The 16,351-nt window shown below is 42.5% G+C and overlaps 1 protein-coding gene across 1 annotated transcript in view; it reads right to left on the bottom strand.

The window, feature by feature from the left end:
* ifih1 (interferon induced with helicase C domain 1) overlaps window positions 1-13,635 on the bottom strand; it is a 118,773-nt gene extending 105,138 nt beyond the window's left edge. The window contains exon 1 of the mRNA XM_059966449.1: window positions 12,648-13,635. Within this exon, the coding sequence (XP_059822432.1) occupies window positions 12,648-13,097 (450 nt within the window). The 5' untranslated portion in view covers window positions 13,098-13,635. The remainder of the gene's footprint in view (window positions 1-12,647) is intronic.
* Window positions 13,636-16,351: the final 2,716 nt, after the last annotated feature.

Here is a 16,351-nt window from a genome sequence, read left to right as displayed (position 1 = left end):
GAACAACACCTTATATTCCGTCTGGGTAGCCTCCAACCTGATGGCATGAACATTGATTTCTCTAACTTCTGTTAGTGCCCCTCCTCCCCTTCTTACCCCATCCCTTATTTATTTATTTTTATATCCCCCCCCTCTCTTTTTCTTCTCTCTCTGCCCCCACAATCACTCTTTGCCTGCTCTCAATCTCTCTCTGGTGCTCCCCTCCCCCTTTCTTTCTCCCTAGGCCTCCTGTCCCATGATCCTTTCCCTTCTCCAGCTCTGTATCCCTTTTGCCAATCACCTTTCCAGCTCTTAGCTTCACCCCGCCCCCTCCTGTCTTCTCCTATCATTTTGGATCTCCCCCCTCCCCCTCTCAAATCTCTTACTATCTCTTCTTTCAATTAGTCCTGACGAAGGGTCTTGGCCCGAAACTTCGACTGTACTTCTTCCTATAGATGCTGCCTGGCCTGCTGCATTCCACCAGCATTTTGTGTGTGTTGCTTGAATTTCCAGCATCTGCAATTTTCCTCGAGTTTGCATAACCAGGACTTGTGATTAGCACCGGCTGCTCATACAACCATCCACCACCGGCTCCCATGGTCACGTGACCCTGATCAGTGGCCGGGGAGGGGGTGAACTAAGCAGGTGCTACACCTTGTCCAAAGGTTACCTGCAGTATAGTGGAGGGAAGGACAGCCTCACATCACCTTTGGTAGAGACGTATCTCCACCCCACCATCCAAATTATCTGCCCCATAAACTAACTGTGTACGTTGACTTTCAACTCAACTGGTCAATGCTGCTTTTTGTGCTTCATACGAGCCTCCTCCTTCATACTTCAGCACTCCCACTGGCTATGATACTCTACTCCGTCCCCTCCAGTTTGCCCTTGAATCTAGTTATGTTAATCATTTCACCATGTGGTTGTAAATGACATATTCCCACAATTCAAAGCAAAATGTTTCTCCTGAATTCCATACTGGATATTCAGAATTGGCAAGGTGAAGTCAAAGTGATAGCTTCCTTGGTGACCAAAGATGAACCATCCCAACACTTTCAGCACAGCCCTGTGAGTAAAGCAGTGGATGTGAAAAGACCGTCAATTTCAAGTGCGACTTGAAGGTCAAGTGTGTTCTTTCCATATTATTCACAATAAAGGGTGTCACTATAGTAAATGGCTTATTCATGTTGAAGGAACGTGCTGTCTTTACATATATATTTCCTCTCACATACTGCACTATGGGAATGTATGAGTTATTCATGATGTGAGCATAGTGGCTGTATCTGTTGTGTTATTCATGTTCAATTGTGATGGTGGCTAAAATATATTATTCATTTTATAGGCTCCAGTAGAATTCCAACATATATGAAAATGGAGTCTATCTATATATTAGAACCATAGAACACTACAGTATGGAAAACAGGCCATTCAGCCCTTCTAGTCTGTTCCATTGACCTGCACCCAGTCCATAACCCTCCAGACCCCTACCATCCATGTAGATTAGATGAAGCCCTTTTTGTACACAGCCCCCCTCACTTACTTGCTGCCCATTACACTGCTGGTGTTTAGGGCAGCAATGAAGGTCCTCCATCCCTCTATGTCCTTGATCACTCAGATATAGAAGGATTCATCATTGCTGTTTCTGTAACAGTCCCCCTCAACAAATATATTAAAAGACCTGAAGACACAAGAGAGTATGGATACTCGAATCTGAAGCAAAGATCAAGCTGCTTAAGGAACTCACAAGACTCAAACAATATCTCTAGAGGTAGATGGACAACTGATGTTATGGGTCAAGACACTTCCTTACCAATGAAGATAATATAAACATTTCCAGATAGGAGTAGCAACTTTCATAAATAATGTTGTTTGTATTTTGACTAATATGAGGGCAATGGAGATTGTACAAGTGTTTTACTGCCTTATGGACTCTTGGGTATTTACACCTGTCCTACCAGAAACAATTCTGGCTTTGGGACCACCAAAGACCAAAGCATGCTAGGTAATTGGAGTTTTACTATAGAGTTACAGAATACTACAGCACAGAAATAGGCCTTTAACACAGCTGGTCCATGCTGAACTATTAAGCTGCCTAGTCCCATTGACCTGCACCTAGAACTAGCCTTCCCTTCTAAGTACCAATATAAATGTGCCAATAACTCAATATTTATGACGCTATCTATGTCTGATGCCACTTTCAAGGAATTATGGATTGGATCTGTATTCCAACTTCTACCATGCTCCTCGGCCCCTACCGCTGACCTTACAAGTCCTAGCCTGGTTTGTCCTCCCAAAGTGTCACTTCTCACACGTCTTCATTAAAATCCATCTGCCATTTTCAGCCCCTTTTTCCAACTAGTCCAGAACATGCTGCTAGCTTTGATAGCCTTCTTCGGTAGCCTCAAATTTTGGTATCATCTGCAAATTTCTTTTTCCACCTATGCCTCCTAATCTGAAGATTGTTTTTGGTACTTTGTCTTATTGCAGATTCCAAGAATCTGCAGTTTTTGAACTTGTTGAAAGATTCCAAAGTGCCAAAGGAAAGTTACAAGGAGAAATCAAACAAGTTCTACAGAATTTAATTATACTTAGGAGCATAAAATTCAGTGTTTATGATTACTTTCTGGATCTGATGATAATACTTTAAATGTCTTAAACACACAAATCCCAATTTATTTGAATATCTGCATTTTCTATCAATTCATTTCTGAAGAGGGATCTGAAACATTGACTCTATTTCTCTTTTCGTACATGTTCTCTGACCAGATGGGTGTTTCTGACTGTTTTTGTTTTTTTTTAATTCCAAAAATGTGTATTCTGCTGTGGATAATTGGACTAACCTAGAATTGAGTGATATTGCACCAATTTTTCAGCCTTGTTGTCCCATTTGGGGAAATCAATTTGTCTCTGCAAAGGAATACTGTTCTATGAACTTTGCAATAGAACAACTTTTTAGTCTTTAAACTTAGGTTGACCGATAATATTGTTTAACACCATTCAGACACAGTTCACAAGTTCTAAGCCACTATGTCTAAAATTAATGACCTCACATTTACCAACATTGAACTCAATTTACCCTGTCATTTGGTGTATTAATAAAATCTTGTTTTATGCTTCCAGTTACACAGTTCATAATACTTCCAACCCTTAAATCATCAGCAAAGTTGAATAAGTGATTCTGTCTCCCATATTCTAATTTGTTAATAAATATGTTGAATAATTAAGGGCCCAATTCAGATCCTTGTAGTTCACCCATTAACTCTGATGAAAAGGATAGACTACATATTTATAAGACCACAAACCGTAAAATATAGGAGCAGAATTAGATTATTTAGCCCATTAAGTCTGCTCCACCATTTTATCATGGCTGACCCATGTTTCCTCTTAGCCCATCTCCCTCCATGCTCTGTCTAATCAAGAATCAATCAGCCTCTGCCTAAAATATACGTAAAGATTTGGCCTCCACAGCTGCCTAAGGCAACAAATTCTAGATTCACGTGGTGGAACTGTTCCTACCAACGGGAGAAGGGGCAAAGGCGGGTCTCTGGCGCCTCAAAACCAGATGCTTCGGGCAGGTGGGGCTCCTGGTCGACTGCCCACCTAGGAGAAGGAAAACTCTGATTTTAAAACCTCCGCTGCCATGCGGCCACACCCAATCATGGAAAAGGCTATGGGAGTAAACTCTGAGAAGAAATCTGGAGCTGGAGTCCCGTAGGCAGTCAATAGGGAGGACTTCATCAATCTACTGTCCGGCAACTCCAGCAGCCGAAGAGGCCAACATGTGTAACGATCTTCGTAACGATGTATCATATATGTAACCATATAATGTATATAGAAATGAGACATTTCTCCAAACCAAGGTGTAAAGCCAGTAGTACACATAACACATAATTACTTATGAATCTGAATAAAATCTAAAGATGAATCACACATAAATAACAAACTAAAGTGCATTGATACTAAATATTATAAGGTACAGAACAGATTAACGAGTGACACTTTGAATACGAAGTGACAGGGAGTTCAGAAGCCCAGTGGCCATTGCTCTGCCTACCCCTCAATATTTTCCTACAGCATAAGACTATCTTTTCTCAGTGTCAACCACACTATGAATTTTCATGGCATTTGAAAAGTACAATTCATTCCTATATCCATGTCCAAATAGTTCATCTATATAACAAACAGTAAGAGCACCAACCCCTGTGAACACTGATCTGAGGTTTCTAATCACAAAATCAAACCTCCACCATCACCCTTATCTCTAATTACTAAGACTATTTGCCAGTTTTCCCTGAAGGTCTCTTTGGAACAGTCACTCATGTAGAACCTTGCCAAAGACATTAAAGTTCATGTACACTACATCAACTGCATCACCCTCATTGTCACACTTCTTCAAAAAATATCAAACAAATTAGTCAGACAGGATATCCATCTAGTTGCTATAGAACATAGAATAGTACAGCACATTACAGGCCCTTCGGCCCACAGTGTTCTGCCGACCCTCAAACCCTGCCTCCCATATAACGCCCCACCTTAAATTCCTCCATATACCTGTCTAGTAGTCTCTTAAACTTCACTAGTGTATCTGCCTCCACCACTGACTCAGGTAGTGCATTCTATGCACCAACCACTCTCTGAGTAAAAAACCTTCCTCTAATATCCTCCTTGAATTTCCCACCCCTTACCTTAAAGCCATGTCCTCTTGTATTGAACAGTGGTGTCCTGGGGAAGAGGTGATGGCTGTCCACTCTATCTATTCCTCTTAATATCTTGTATACCTCTATCATCCTCTATCATGTCTCCTTTCATCCTCCTCCAGAGATAGCCCAGGAAATTATAGACCAGTGAGTCTTACTTCAGTGGTTGGTAAGTCGATGGAGAAGATCCTGAGAGGCAGGATTTATGAACACTTGGAGAGGCATAATATGATTAGGAATATTCAGCATGGCTTTGACACAGGCAGTTCATGCCTTACAAGCCTGACTGAATTTTTTGAGGATGTGACTAAACACATTGATGAAGGTAGAGCAGTAGATGTAGTGTATATAGATTTCAGCAAGGCATTTGATAAGGTACCCCATACAAAGCTTATTAGGAATGGGATCCAAGGATACCTTGCTTTGTGGATCCAGAACTGGCTTGCCCATAGAAGGTAAAGAATGGTTGTAGACAGGTCATATTCTGCATGGAGGTCAGTGACCAGTGGTGTTCCTCAAGGATCTGTTCTGGGACCCTTACTCCTTGTGATTTTTATAAATGACCATTATAACTGAGGAAGTAGAGGGATGGGTTAGTAAATTTGCTGATGACACTAAGGTTGGGGGTGTTGTGGATAGTGAGGAGGGCTGTCAGCGGTTATAGTGGGACACTGACAGGATGCAAAACTGGGCTGAGAAGTGGCAGATGGAGGTCAACCCAGATAAGCGTGAGGAGGTTCATTTTGGTAGGTCAAGTATGACGACAGAATATAGTATTAATGGTAAGACTGTCGACAGTGGATCAGAGGGATCTTGGGGTCTGAGTCCATAGGACACTCAAAGCTGCTGCACAGGTTGACTCTGTAGTTAAGAAGGCATGCGATACATTGGCTGTCATCAACCGTGGGATTGAGTTTAAGAGCCGAGAGGTAACATTACAGCTATATAGGTCCCTGGTCAGACCCCACTAGGAGTACTGTACTCAGTTCTGGTCACCTCACTATAGAAAGGATGTGGAAACCATAGAAAGGGTGCAGGGGAGATTTACAAGAATGTTGCCTGTATTTAGGAGCATGCCTTATGAGAATAGGTTGCGTGAACTTGGCCTTTTTCTCCTTGGAGCAACGGAGGATGAGAGGTGACCTGATAGAGGTGTATAAGATGATGAGAGGCATTGATCGTGTGGATAGTCAGAGGCTTTTTTCCGAGGCTGAAATGGCTAGCACAGAGGGCAGAGTTTTAAGGTGCTTGGAAAGCTTTTAAGGTGCTTTAATGTAAAGAGGAGATGTCAGGGCTAAGTTTTTTTTACGCAAAGAGTGGTGAGTGCATGGAATGGGCTGTCGGCGATGGTGGTAAAGGCAGATACGATAGGGTCTTTTAAGAGACTCCTGGATAGGTACATGGAGCTTAGAAAAATAGAGGGCTATGGGTAACCTGAGGTAATTTCTAAAGTAAGTACATGCTCGACACAGCACTGTGGACCGAAGTACCTGTATTGTGCTGTAATTTTTCTATGTTTCTAACTAGTGGACTTCTGGATCAGCTGCAGTGATATAGTGTTGTGAACTTCAGTTCTGAATGCTGTTTGCTTGTTTCATTGTTTGCAAGATTTTTTTTGGCTTTTTTTTCCTCTGCACATTGGGCGTTTGATGGTCTTCTTTTGTTTTTAATGGGGTCTGTTAGGGTTCTTTGTTACGTGGCTCCTGTAGACACACAAATCTCAAGGTTGTGTAAAGTATACATACCTGTACTTTGATAATAAGATGCATGTTGATCTTTGATCTGACACTTTACTTATGATCAATGAAAGTTTTAAGATCTGTCAGGACCCCGGCAATTTTCTCTCATCTGCCACACAAGTCTGCAATATATCTCAACAAGATCTGACAATTTATCCATTTTAAGTAAGACAACTGTTCTATGCCCGTGGAGCACTTTTTAATCATTGTAAACCTGCCAACACATGTAATACCTCCTTTCTAACATTAACTTGCTCTGGCATTTTACCATCCAGTATTTTATCAGGGTTGTGATAGGATCAGGAGCTTAATAGTTCTGGTAAAATGCAAACTGGGCATCAGCAAGCAGGTTAGTTCGTATCACATGACAGCACTGTTAAAGATATTTTCTACAATTTTTCTGATAGTTGGAAGTATACTGATTGAGTGGTATTTTGACAAACTTACCTAGACCTGCAAATCTGTCGGGGTTATCTTTTGTACCCGGTGCTCCCAATGCAGCTCCCTCTACATTGTTGAGACATGACACTTCATCATGCACCTCCACTCCATTCACCAAAATCAGAATTTCACAGTCACCAACCATTTTAATTCTTACCCCGTTCCCATTCCAACATATCGGACCATGGCTTCTTCTTCTGCCATGATAAGGCCACTCTCAGGGTGGAGGAGCAGCACCTCATATTCCATCTAGGTGGCCTCCAACCTGATGGTGTGAATATTGATTTCTCCTTCCAGTAATATCTTTTTTCTCTTTTTTTTTCATTTCCCATCCCTCTTCTCTCTTCTTTCATTCTCCACTTGTCCTCTTACCTCTTTTCACCTGCCTATCACCTCCCCTTCATGCCCCTCCTCCTTCCCTTTCTCCCACCCACCTGGCTTCAGCTGTCACCTTCTAGCTACTCCTCCTTCCCCCTCCCCTCACCCTTTTATTCTGGCATCCTCCCCCTTCCTTTCCAGTCCTGTTGAAGGGTCTTGGCCCAAAATGTCAACTGTTTATTCATTTCCATAGATGTTACTTGACCTGCTGTGGTCCTTAAAATCATAAAACATAGGAACAGAATTAGGCCATTTAGCCCATTGAGTCTGCTCCGCCATTCTATCACAGCTGATCCCAGAACCAATTGAACCCCATACACCTGCCTTCTTACCATATCCTTTGATGCCCACAAACAATCAACTTCTACCTTAAATATAGCCACAGACTTGGCCTCTACCGCAGTCTGCAGCAGAGCATTCCACAGATTCACTACTCGCTGGCTAAAAAGTTCTATTCTAAAAGGTCGTCCCTCAATTTTGAGGCTGTGCCCTCTAGTTCTGGATACCCACACCACAGGAAACATTCTCTCCAAATCCATCCTGTCCACTCTTTTCAACATCTGGTAGGTTACAATGAGATCTCCCCTCATTCTTCTAAATTCCAGTGAGTACAGTCCCAAAGCTGCAAACACACCTCATACGTTAACCCCTTCTTTAATAGTTCTGGAATTATCCTCAAGAACCTCCTCTGGACTCTCTCCAATGATAGCACATCCTTTCTGAGATATGGGGCCCAAAACCATTGACAATACTCCAAGTGCCGCCCTACTAGTATCTTATAGAGCCTCAGCATTATCTCCTTGCTTTTATATTCTATTTCCCTGGAAATAAATGCCAACATTGCATCTGCCTTCTTTACCACAGACTCAACCTGAAAATTAACCTTGTGGGAGTCTTGCTCAAGGACTCCCAAGTCCTCTGCACCTCTGATGCTTGAACCTTCTCCCCATTTTGATCATAGTCCATACTATTGTTCCTTTTACAAAAATGCATTATCATACATTTTCCAACATTGTATTCCGTCTGCCACATTTTTGCCCATTCTTCCAATTTTATGAAGGTCCTCCAGCATTTTGTGTATGTTGCTCGAGATACCCAACATCTTCAGAATCCCATGTTTTCCAGATGTGTAGCTTGCTTTGGAGTGTTGGGCTTCAGAACTAGATCTGAAATATTGTCTGGTTGCGTTCAGTGTGCTTAGCCACTTCTTTTTATCATTTCTATGCATTAGTTCTGTGAAAATATATTTCTGTGATGGTGTTGATCATACAAACAAGTTAAGAATGGCATTCACTTATAGTAGCACTGGAGTCATAGAGAAGTACAGCACAGAAGCAGGCCCTTTGGGACATCTAGTCTGTGCTCAATCATTTAACTGCCTACTCCCAGACCATAGCCCCCCATACGCCTACCATCCATGTACCTATCCAAACTTCTCTTAAACATTCAAATCAAGCTTGTATGCACCCGCTGTGCTGGCAACTCCTTCCACACTCTAAGTGAAGAAGTGTCTCCTCAAACTTTTCCTTTTTTTACTCTTAACCTTTGACTTCTATTTGTAATCCCACCCAACCTCAGTAGAAAAAGCCTGCTTGCATTTACCCTATCCATACCCCTATTTTGAATACCTCCATAAATCTCCCTCAGACTTCTATATTCCAAAGAACAAAGTCCTAATGTACTCAATCTTTCATTATAGCTCATGTCCTCCAGACCCGGCAACATCCTTGTAAGTTATATCTGTACTCTTTCAAACTCATTTACATCTTTCCATATCCTTTGCATTTCTATTTCCTGTAGGTAGGGGACCAAAACTGCTCCAAATACTCCAAATTAGGCCTCACCAAAGGATTCTTCAGTGGAATATGTGTAAAAGCTAAATTTCTACAGCCTACCTTGGCTACATTCTACTTCATGGTTTACTACTGGTTAAACATAGATTGTAAGTGCTTCTGCTTTGATTTTAGTACTCTCATGTACATCCTGCCATCACTACAGAACTTCTTGGGCCTCTTCTTTCCATTTAGTCATCCAACTGCATTCACAACTACAGAGATTTGATATCATCTACAGTCAAAAGATTGTTTAGTTCTGTCTGTTTTTGCAGCTTAACATCTCTTGATTCAGTCGTCACATTACAATCACTTCACAACCATTTAACAATATGCATGAATACGCATATGTCAATATTACCCTGCCTCCTTAATCAACACCAGTGTTTGGCACTGACTCAGCTGGTCTAACCACATTGGAAAACAAATCAGACTCAATCAGATACTTTGCCACAAAGTGTTCTTCTGATGACTCACTAGTCTTCTTTGCCAATCAGGTGCATGTCAATAGTATGATAGGATGCTTCTATAAAAGGGAATAAACACTCTACATTTTGGGCTGAGAACTTTCACCATAACTTTCCTGATGAACAGTTTCAGCCAGAAATGTTTACTGTTTATTTCCCTCCATAGACGCTGCCTGACTTACTGACTTCCTGCAGCATTTAGCGTGTACTGGTTAAGATTACTGGCATCTGCAGAATTGCTTGTGTTTATAATGGATGCTTGCTAGTTTTCTCTCTGGGTTTAAATGAAACAGTAGTCAACCTACACAAAATCACGCAGAGCAAAGCACTGCAGTTGATGAACTCTATGTACTCCTCCATGAGCAACGTGTGGATATTATATTCTTTTGTTACAGCTAGATAAGCAGCAGCAACTGCTATATTATAAACATGAAAACAAAGATTTAACGTTGAGGCTTTATAAGGCACTGGCAACGCCTCACTTGGAGTATTGTGAGCAGTTTTGGGCCCCTTATCTAAGAAAGGATGTGCTGATATTAGAGGTGGTTCAAAGGAGATTCATGAAAATGATTCCAGGATTGAAAGGTTTATATTGAGGAGCGTTTGATGGCTCAGGGCCTATACTCACTGGAATTCAGAAGAAGGGGGAAGGGTGGGATCTAATTGAAACCTATGGAAAGTTGAAAGGGCTCAGTAGAGTGGATATGGAGAGGATGTTTCTTATGGTAGGAGAGTCTAAGACCTCAGAATAGAAAGATCTCCATTTAGAACAGAAATGAGGTTGAATTTCTTTAACTAGACTGTGGTGAATCTGTGGAATTACCTGCCACACATGGCTGTGGAGACCAAGTCATTGGGTATATTTAAGGCAGAGTTTGATAGATTCTTGATTAGTCAGGGCATGAGGGGACATTTCTTAAGGATCTTGGCCCAAAACATCAACTGTACTCTTTTCCATGAATACTGCCTAGTCTGCTGAGCTCCTCCAGCATTTTGTGTGTGTTGCTTGGATTTCCAGCCTGATTTTCTGTTTAGAAAGTGGGCCTTTTCTAGTGGGCTGCCAGTGACAACTGGTGTTCCAGAGTTCGGTTTTGGGACCGCTTCCTTTCACATTCTATGTCAATGAATTGGATCATGGAATTGGTGGCTTTGTGGCTGATGCACCATCAATAACTCACACTGAGACGTAAGGCGAGATATCGGCTTTTATTGACTGGAAGAAGGTACCAGGAGTGAATGTCCATCATACTATGTCCTGGAGACTGAGGCCGAGCATCAGGTCTCAGATCGCCTTTATACAGGGGCCTGTGGGAGGAGCCACAGGAGCAGTCAGCAGGGGGCGTGTCCAGACAGGCACATAGTTCACCACAGTGGCCAAGTTTGCAGATGATACAAAGATAGGTGGAGGGGCAGGTAGTGTTGAGGAAGCAGAGTGTCTGCAAATGGGCAAAGTGGCAAATAGAATATAGTGTAGGGAAGTGTAACATTATGCACTTTGGTAGAACGATACAGGTGTAGATTATTTTCTAAACGGGGAGCAAATTCAGAACTCGAAGTTGCATAAAGGTTCATGCAGGATTACCTAAAGGTTAACTTGCAGGTTGAGTTGATGGTAAGGAAGGCAAATGCAATGTTAGCATTAATTTCCAGACAACTAGAATATAGACAATGTAATGACAAATTGTTCAAATGCATTTTAAATATTGTCAGCAGTTTTGGGCCTCATAGCTAAGAAAGATGTACTGGTATTGGAGAGGGTTCAGATAAGGTTTACGAGAATGATTCCAAGAATGAAAGGGTTTGTGAATGAGCAACAGTGAGTATAAACTTCCTATGCTCACTGGAGTTTAGAAGAATGAGGGGAAATCTCATTGAAACCAATCCAGTTTTGAAAGATGTAGATAAAGAGGACTTGGAAAGTTTCCAGTAGTAGAAGATTCTAGAACCAGAGAGCAAAGCTTCAGAATACAAATAACTCCCTTTAGAACAGAAATGAGGAGTAATTTCTTTAGCCTAGGGTGGCGAATCTGTGGAATTCTTGCCACAGGCTGCTGCAGAGGCCTAGTCCTTATGTATATTTGAAGTAGAAATTAATAAATTTTCAGATTAGTAAGGGGTGACCTAATTGAAACATATTGAATGGTGAAAGTCTTTGATAGAGTGGATGTGGAGAGGATGTTTCCTTGGCTGGAAGGCTCTAAGATCAGAGGACACAACCTCAGAATAGAGATGTCCTTTTGGAACAGAGCTGAGGAATTTCTTTAGCCAGAGAGTGGTGAATCTGTAGAATTCTTTGCAGACATCCCACCTCTCCCGGAAGTTCCGGGAGTCTCCGGCAAATTGACAGTGACTCTCTGACACCCGCAAATGAAAGATATCCCGGAAATCGATTTATGGGAGCGAGGGAGCGGTGAGTTTAACAGGCGTTATTTTATTTCAACTAGCTGGCTAGCTGCTAAGAAGCCATTCTTTTGCAGACATCCCACCTCTCCCGGGAGTCTCCTGCAAATTGATGGCGCTACCTCCCTGAAATGAGTTTTTGCAGGGTGGGATGTCTGTCTTTGCCACAGACAGCTTCGGAGGCCAAGTTATTAGGGAGATTTGAGGCAAAGAATGATAGATTCGTGATTCGTCACGGCATGAAAGGATACGGGTAGAAGCCAAGAGGTTTGGGGCCGAGAGGAAAATTGGATTAGCCACGATGAAAAGACGGGGCAGACTCGATGGGCCATGTAGCCTAGTTCTGCTCTTATGTCTTATGTACTCAGCAAGAGAATGGGGTTGAAAGGGGAGAGTTAAATCAGCCCATGATCGAATGGTGGAACAGACTTGATGGGTTAAATGGCTTAATTCCTCTCCTGTGTCCTAATTTCCAGCATCTGCAGATTTCCTCGTGTTTGATTTCCATATCACCTCCAGGTGAACGCTTATGGGGTAACAGCGACCCTACGGGAGGCAGTATTGTCACGTGGTTTATCGACCGCTTCCTTGGAAACCAGAAACCTATCGACAATATCAATAGGACCCTAACTTTTACTGATTTAAAACTAGACCTCCAAGCACTGAAATTATGTCGCCACCAATAGGTATTTCCAGAGACATACGAATACTCACATTCTCCAAGTCATCCATGATAAGAATCTGTTCGGTGAAACAGTGTGCGGCAACTTCTTTCGGTACCATCTTGTCGATGAGAGTTGGTGATAAGAGCCTGACGAGTTGAACTTCCAGGTCGTTGCGAGCCTCGAGTGATGGGGGCATCAGATCGCCTTCTGTCGGGTCGATGTACTCAGCGGCGTGCTCGCAGCCCCCTTCCCTCAGAGCGGTGACAAACTGCTTGAACCAAACCTCCGGAGGGGGCTTGGCGACGATTTTGGTGAGCAGCAGCCGGGCGGCAGCCCGGTTGCCCCGCTGTGCCCTCCTGGCGCGGATCTCCTCCTTGTCGGCTTCTTCCATGAACTGGATGAAGTCCAGAACCGGCTCCACCTGGATGATGGTGGCCAGGCGGCCGAAGAAACACTCGATGAGCGCCAAACGCTGCCGCTGCAGCTCGTCGCTGCTCATCCTGAGCCCTGCTTAGCGAATATTTTACTGTGAACCTTTGGGAGGTTACTGCCACTCTGAGCGCTGCCTTCCCTCTGCACTTTAACTATATAAGAGGAAACTTTCAGTTTCGATTTCGCATTTCTCTTGTGGAGAAACAACAGTGACGACTCCGGGGACTTTCGAGTGCGAGAGATAGCACAGAAAAGCCGAGCGGAAGTAAAGCAACACACGAAATGCTGGAGGAACTCAGCATCTATCGGAAAAAGAAAGTTCCGTTTTCTGTTTCTGTGCAAAGGGCAATCCAACTAACAAAATGTTTTAATTTTCTAAATGGAAGGGCTTTTATTGGTTTATAATGAAGCCGACGCGTTCAAATGCAGCGTCAAAGCTAATGGTTATATTATTCATATTGCTCTTTCAAGAGTGTATCTAAGTTTGTAAGGAAAATAAGTTTATTCTATTGTGTCATTTATGTATAATTTATGCTGATTCAAGTTCATATGATTTATGTTTGTAATGTTCTAAACTACTGCAAAAGCAAATTTTCACAGCGTTTTTACCCTGTGTCTCTATGTATGCCACGATAATAAAGTTCAACTTAAAACCAAACGATGTGGGAGCAGAGTTTGGCATTTGGCCCATCTAGTCTGCTCCACCATTTCATCATGGCTGTTTCGATTTTCCTCTCAGCCCCAGTCTCCTGCCTTCTTGCTGTATCGCTTCATGCCCTGACCAATCAAGATTCTATCAACTCTGCATAAATGTACATAAAGACCTGGCCTCCACAACCGCCTGTGGCAAAGAATTCCAGAGATTCACCACTCTGGCTAAAGAAATTCCTCTGCATCTCCATTTTAAAAGGACATCCCTCTATTCTGAGGCTGTGTGCTTTGGTGTTAGATTCCCCACCATGCTCTCCACATCCGGCTTTTCGCCATTCGATAGGTTTCTTTGAGGTCACCCCTCATTCTTCTGAGTTCTAGTGGATACAGGCCCAGAGCTATCAAACGCTCTTCATATAACAAGCCATTCAAACCTGGAATCAATTTTGTGAACCTCTTTCGAACCCTCTCTAGTTTCAGCACATCCTCTCTTAAGAAAAGGGGCCCAAAACAGCTCATAATACTCCCAACTGAGGCCTCACCCATGCTTTATAAAATCTCAATATTACTTCATTGCTTTTATATTCTAGTCCTCTTGAAAAGAATGGTAATATTGCATTTGCCTTCCTCACCGCAGAATCAACTTAACCTTTAGGGAATCAGACACAAGGACTTGCAAGTCCCTTGGCAACTCAGTTTTTTTGCATTTTTTTCTCCATTTAGAAAATAATCAACCTTATTATTTCTTCTACCAAACTGCATGACCATACACTTCCCGACACTATTCTGCCTGCCATTTCTTTGTCCATTCTCCTAATCTGTCTAAGTCCTTATGTAGCATCCCACTTCCTCAAAACTACTTGCCCCTCCACCTATTTTGATATCATTGGCAAACCTTGCAACAAAGCCAACGATTCTATCATCCAAATCATTGACATATAATGTAAATAGAATAGGTCCCAAAACAGTCCCCTGTAGAACATCGCTAGTCACCGGCAGGCAACCAGAAAAGGCTCCCTTTATTCCCACTCTTTGCCTCCTGCTAATCAGCCACTGATTTATTCATACTAGAATCTTTCCTGTAATACCATGGGAAATTACATGGTATTTGTGGCACCTTGTCAAAAGTTTCCTGAAAATCCAAGTACACAACATCAACCAATTCTCCTTTGTCTATCCTGCTTGCTATTTCTTCAATGAATTCCAGATTTGTCAAGCAAGGTTTTCCCTTGAGGAAACCTTGCTGACTACTGTCTATTTTATCATGTGCCTCCAAGTACCCTGAGCCTTCATCCTTAATAATCAACTCCAACATCTTCCCAGCCACTGAGGTCAGACTAACTGGCCTATGGCCTCTCTCCGTTCTTGAAGAGTGGAGTGACATTTGCAATTTTCCAGTCTTCTGGAACTATCTCCAGAATCTAGTGCTTCTTGAAAGACCATTACTAATGCTTCCATGGTCTCTTCAGCCTTCACAACCCTCTGTTGTACATCACCTGGTCCAGGTGAACTAGTCTACCTGCAAACCTTTCAGTTTCCCCGGAATCTTCACTCCAGTTATGTACTTCTCTCAACTGGTACTTGAAAATAAATTACCTGTGTAACAAAAATATTCAATCGTATGTATTTCCTGCTTTTTAAGGGCATGCCCTCAAAAGTTTTGGAAGCCTCTGTTGCCACAACTTGTATGTATCTGCCTATTGTAGTGGATGCCATTTCTTCCAGTGTGGAATTGTTTATTGGTATATTATTATCACATGTACTGAGGTACGTTGAAAAATGTTTGTTTTCCATGCCATTCAGACTGATCGTTATCCATAATTACATATAAGTAGTTAAAAGAAAATAATATAGAATATAAAGGAATAGAGAGCATGTTTCACGAGGTTAAGCCGTGTCAGTCTGCACAGGCTTGCACCTTCCAGTCTCCATCCAGCTAACAGTATTCGCTTGCTGCTCGTTCCATACTCAGCTCTTGCAGCCCAGTTCTCATCCACAATCCTTGTTCACTCATCGAACCAGCTGACTTTAACCAGTTGCTCCTCGCTTTCACTTCCTGCCTAAAGTTTATCTTGTTGCCTGTTGTGTTTAGTGGCCCCTTGTGGCCTGTTATTTTGTGGTCTATCAGAAAAGTATCATTATTGCTAAATCATCTTCACTGCTTTGCTTTTAGGTCAATCCTCTCCCACATTTCCTGATAGAATGAGTGAACCAATGATTGACCCAGCAGAGTTTGCTTACCGGAAGGAAGTTATCACTGACGTGAACACCTAAGGCTGCTTAACAAGCTATGAGCCCATGGTATTATAGGAAAGATTCCAGCATGAATAAAGCAGTGGCTGATTGCCAGGAGGCAAAGAGTGGGAGTGAGCAAAGAATGGACCAGATGATGTATACCCCAGTGTTCCGAAAGAGGTGGCTGAAGAGAGACGGTGGCGGTATTAGTAATGATCTATCAACGTGATCCAAAAGCAGCAGGAAACCATTGACCATCTGTCAGCCATTCTCATTCTTCTTTCAAGCTCTGTGCCAGACAACCTCCTCCCTCTGAGCCCTGGATTTGTGTGCCTAAATGCTTCCACACGACCCTAACCCAGTGCCACAACTTCCTGTCCAGTGCATCTCCCACTTTGAGTTCCAGCTGTCTCTGTATTTTACAAAGGGGCAAAG

The sequence above is a fragment of the Hypanus sabinus genome, chromosome 4 (assembly GCF_030144855.1).
Source record: "Hypanus sabinus isolate sHypSab1 chromosome 4, sHypSab1.hap1, whole genome shotgun sequence".
NCBI classification, from domain to species: Eukaryota; Metazoa; Chordata; class Chondrichthyes; order Myliobatiformes; family Dasyatidae; genus Hypanus; species Hypanus sabinus.
This window is presented reverse-complemented; position numbering and strand designations above follow the sequence as displayed.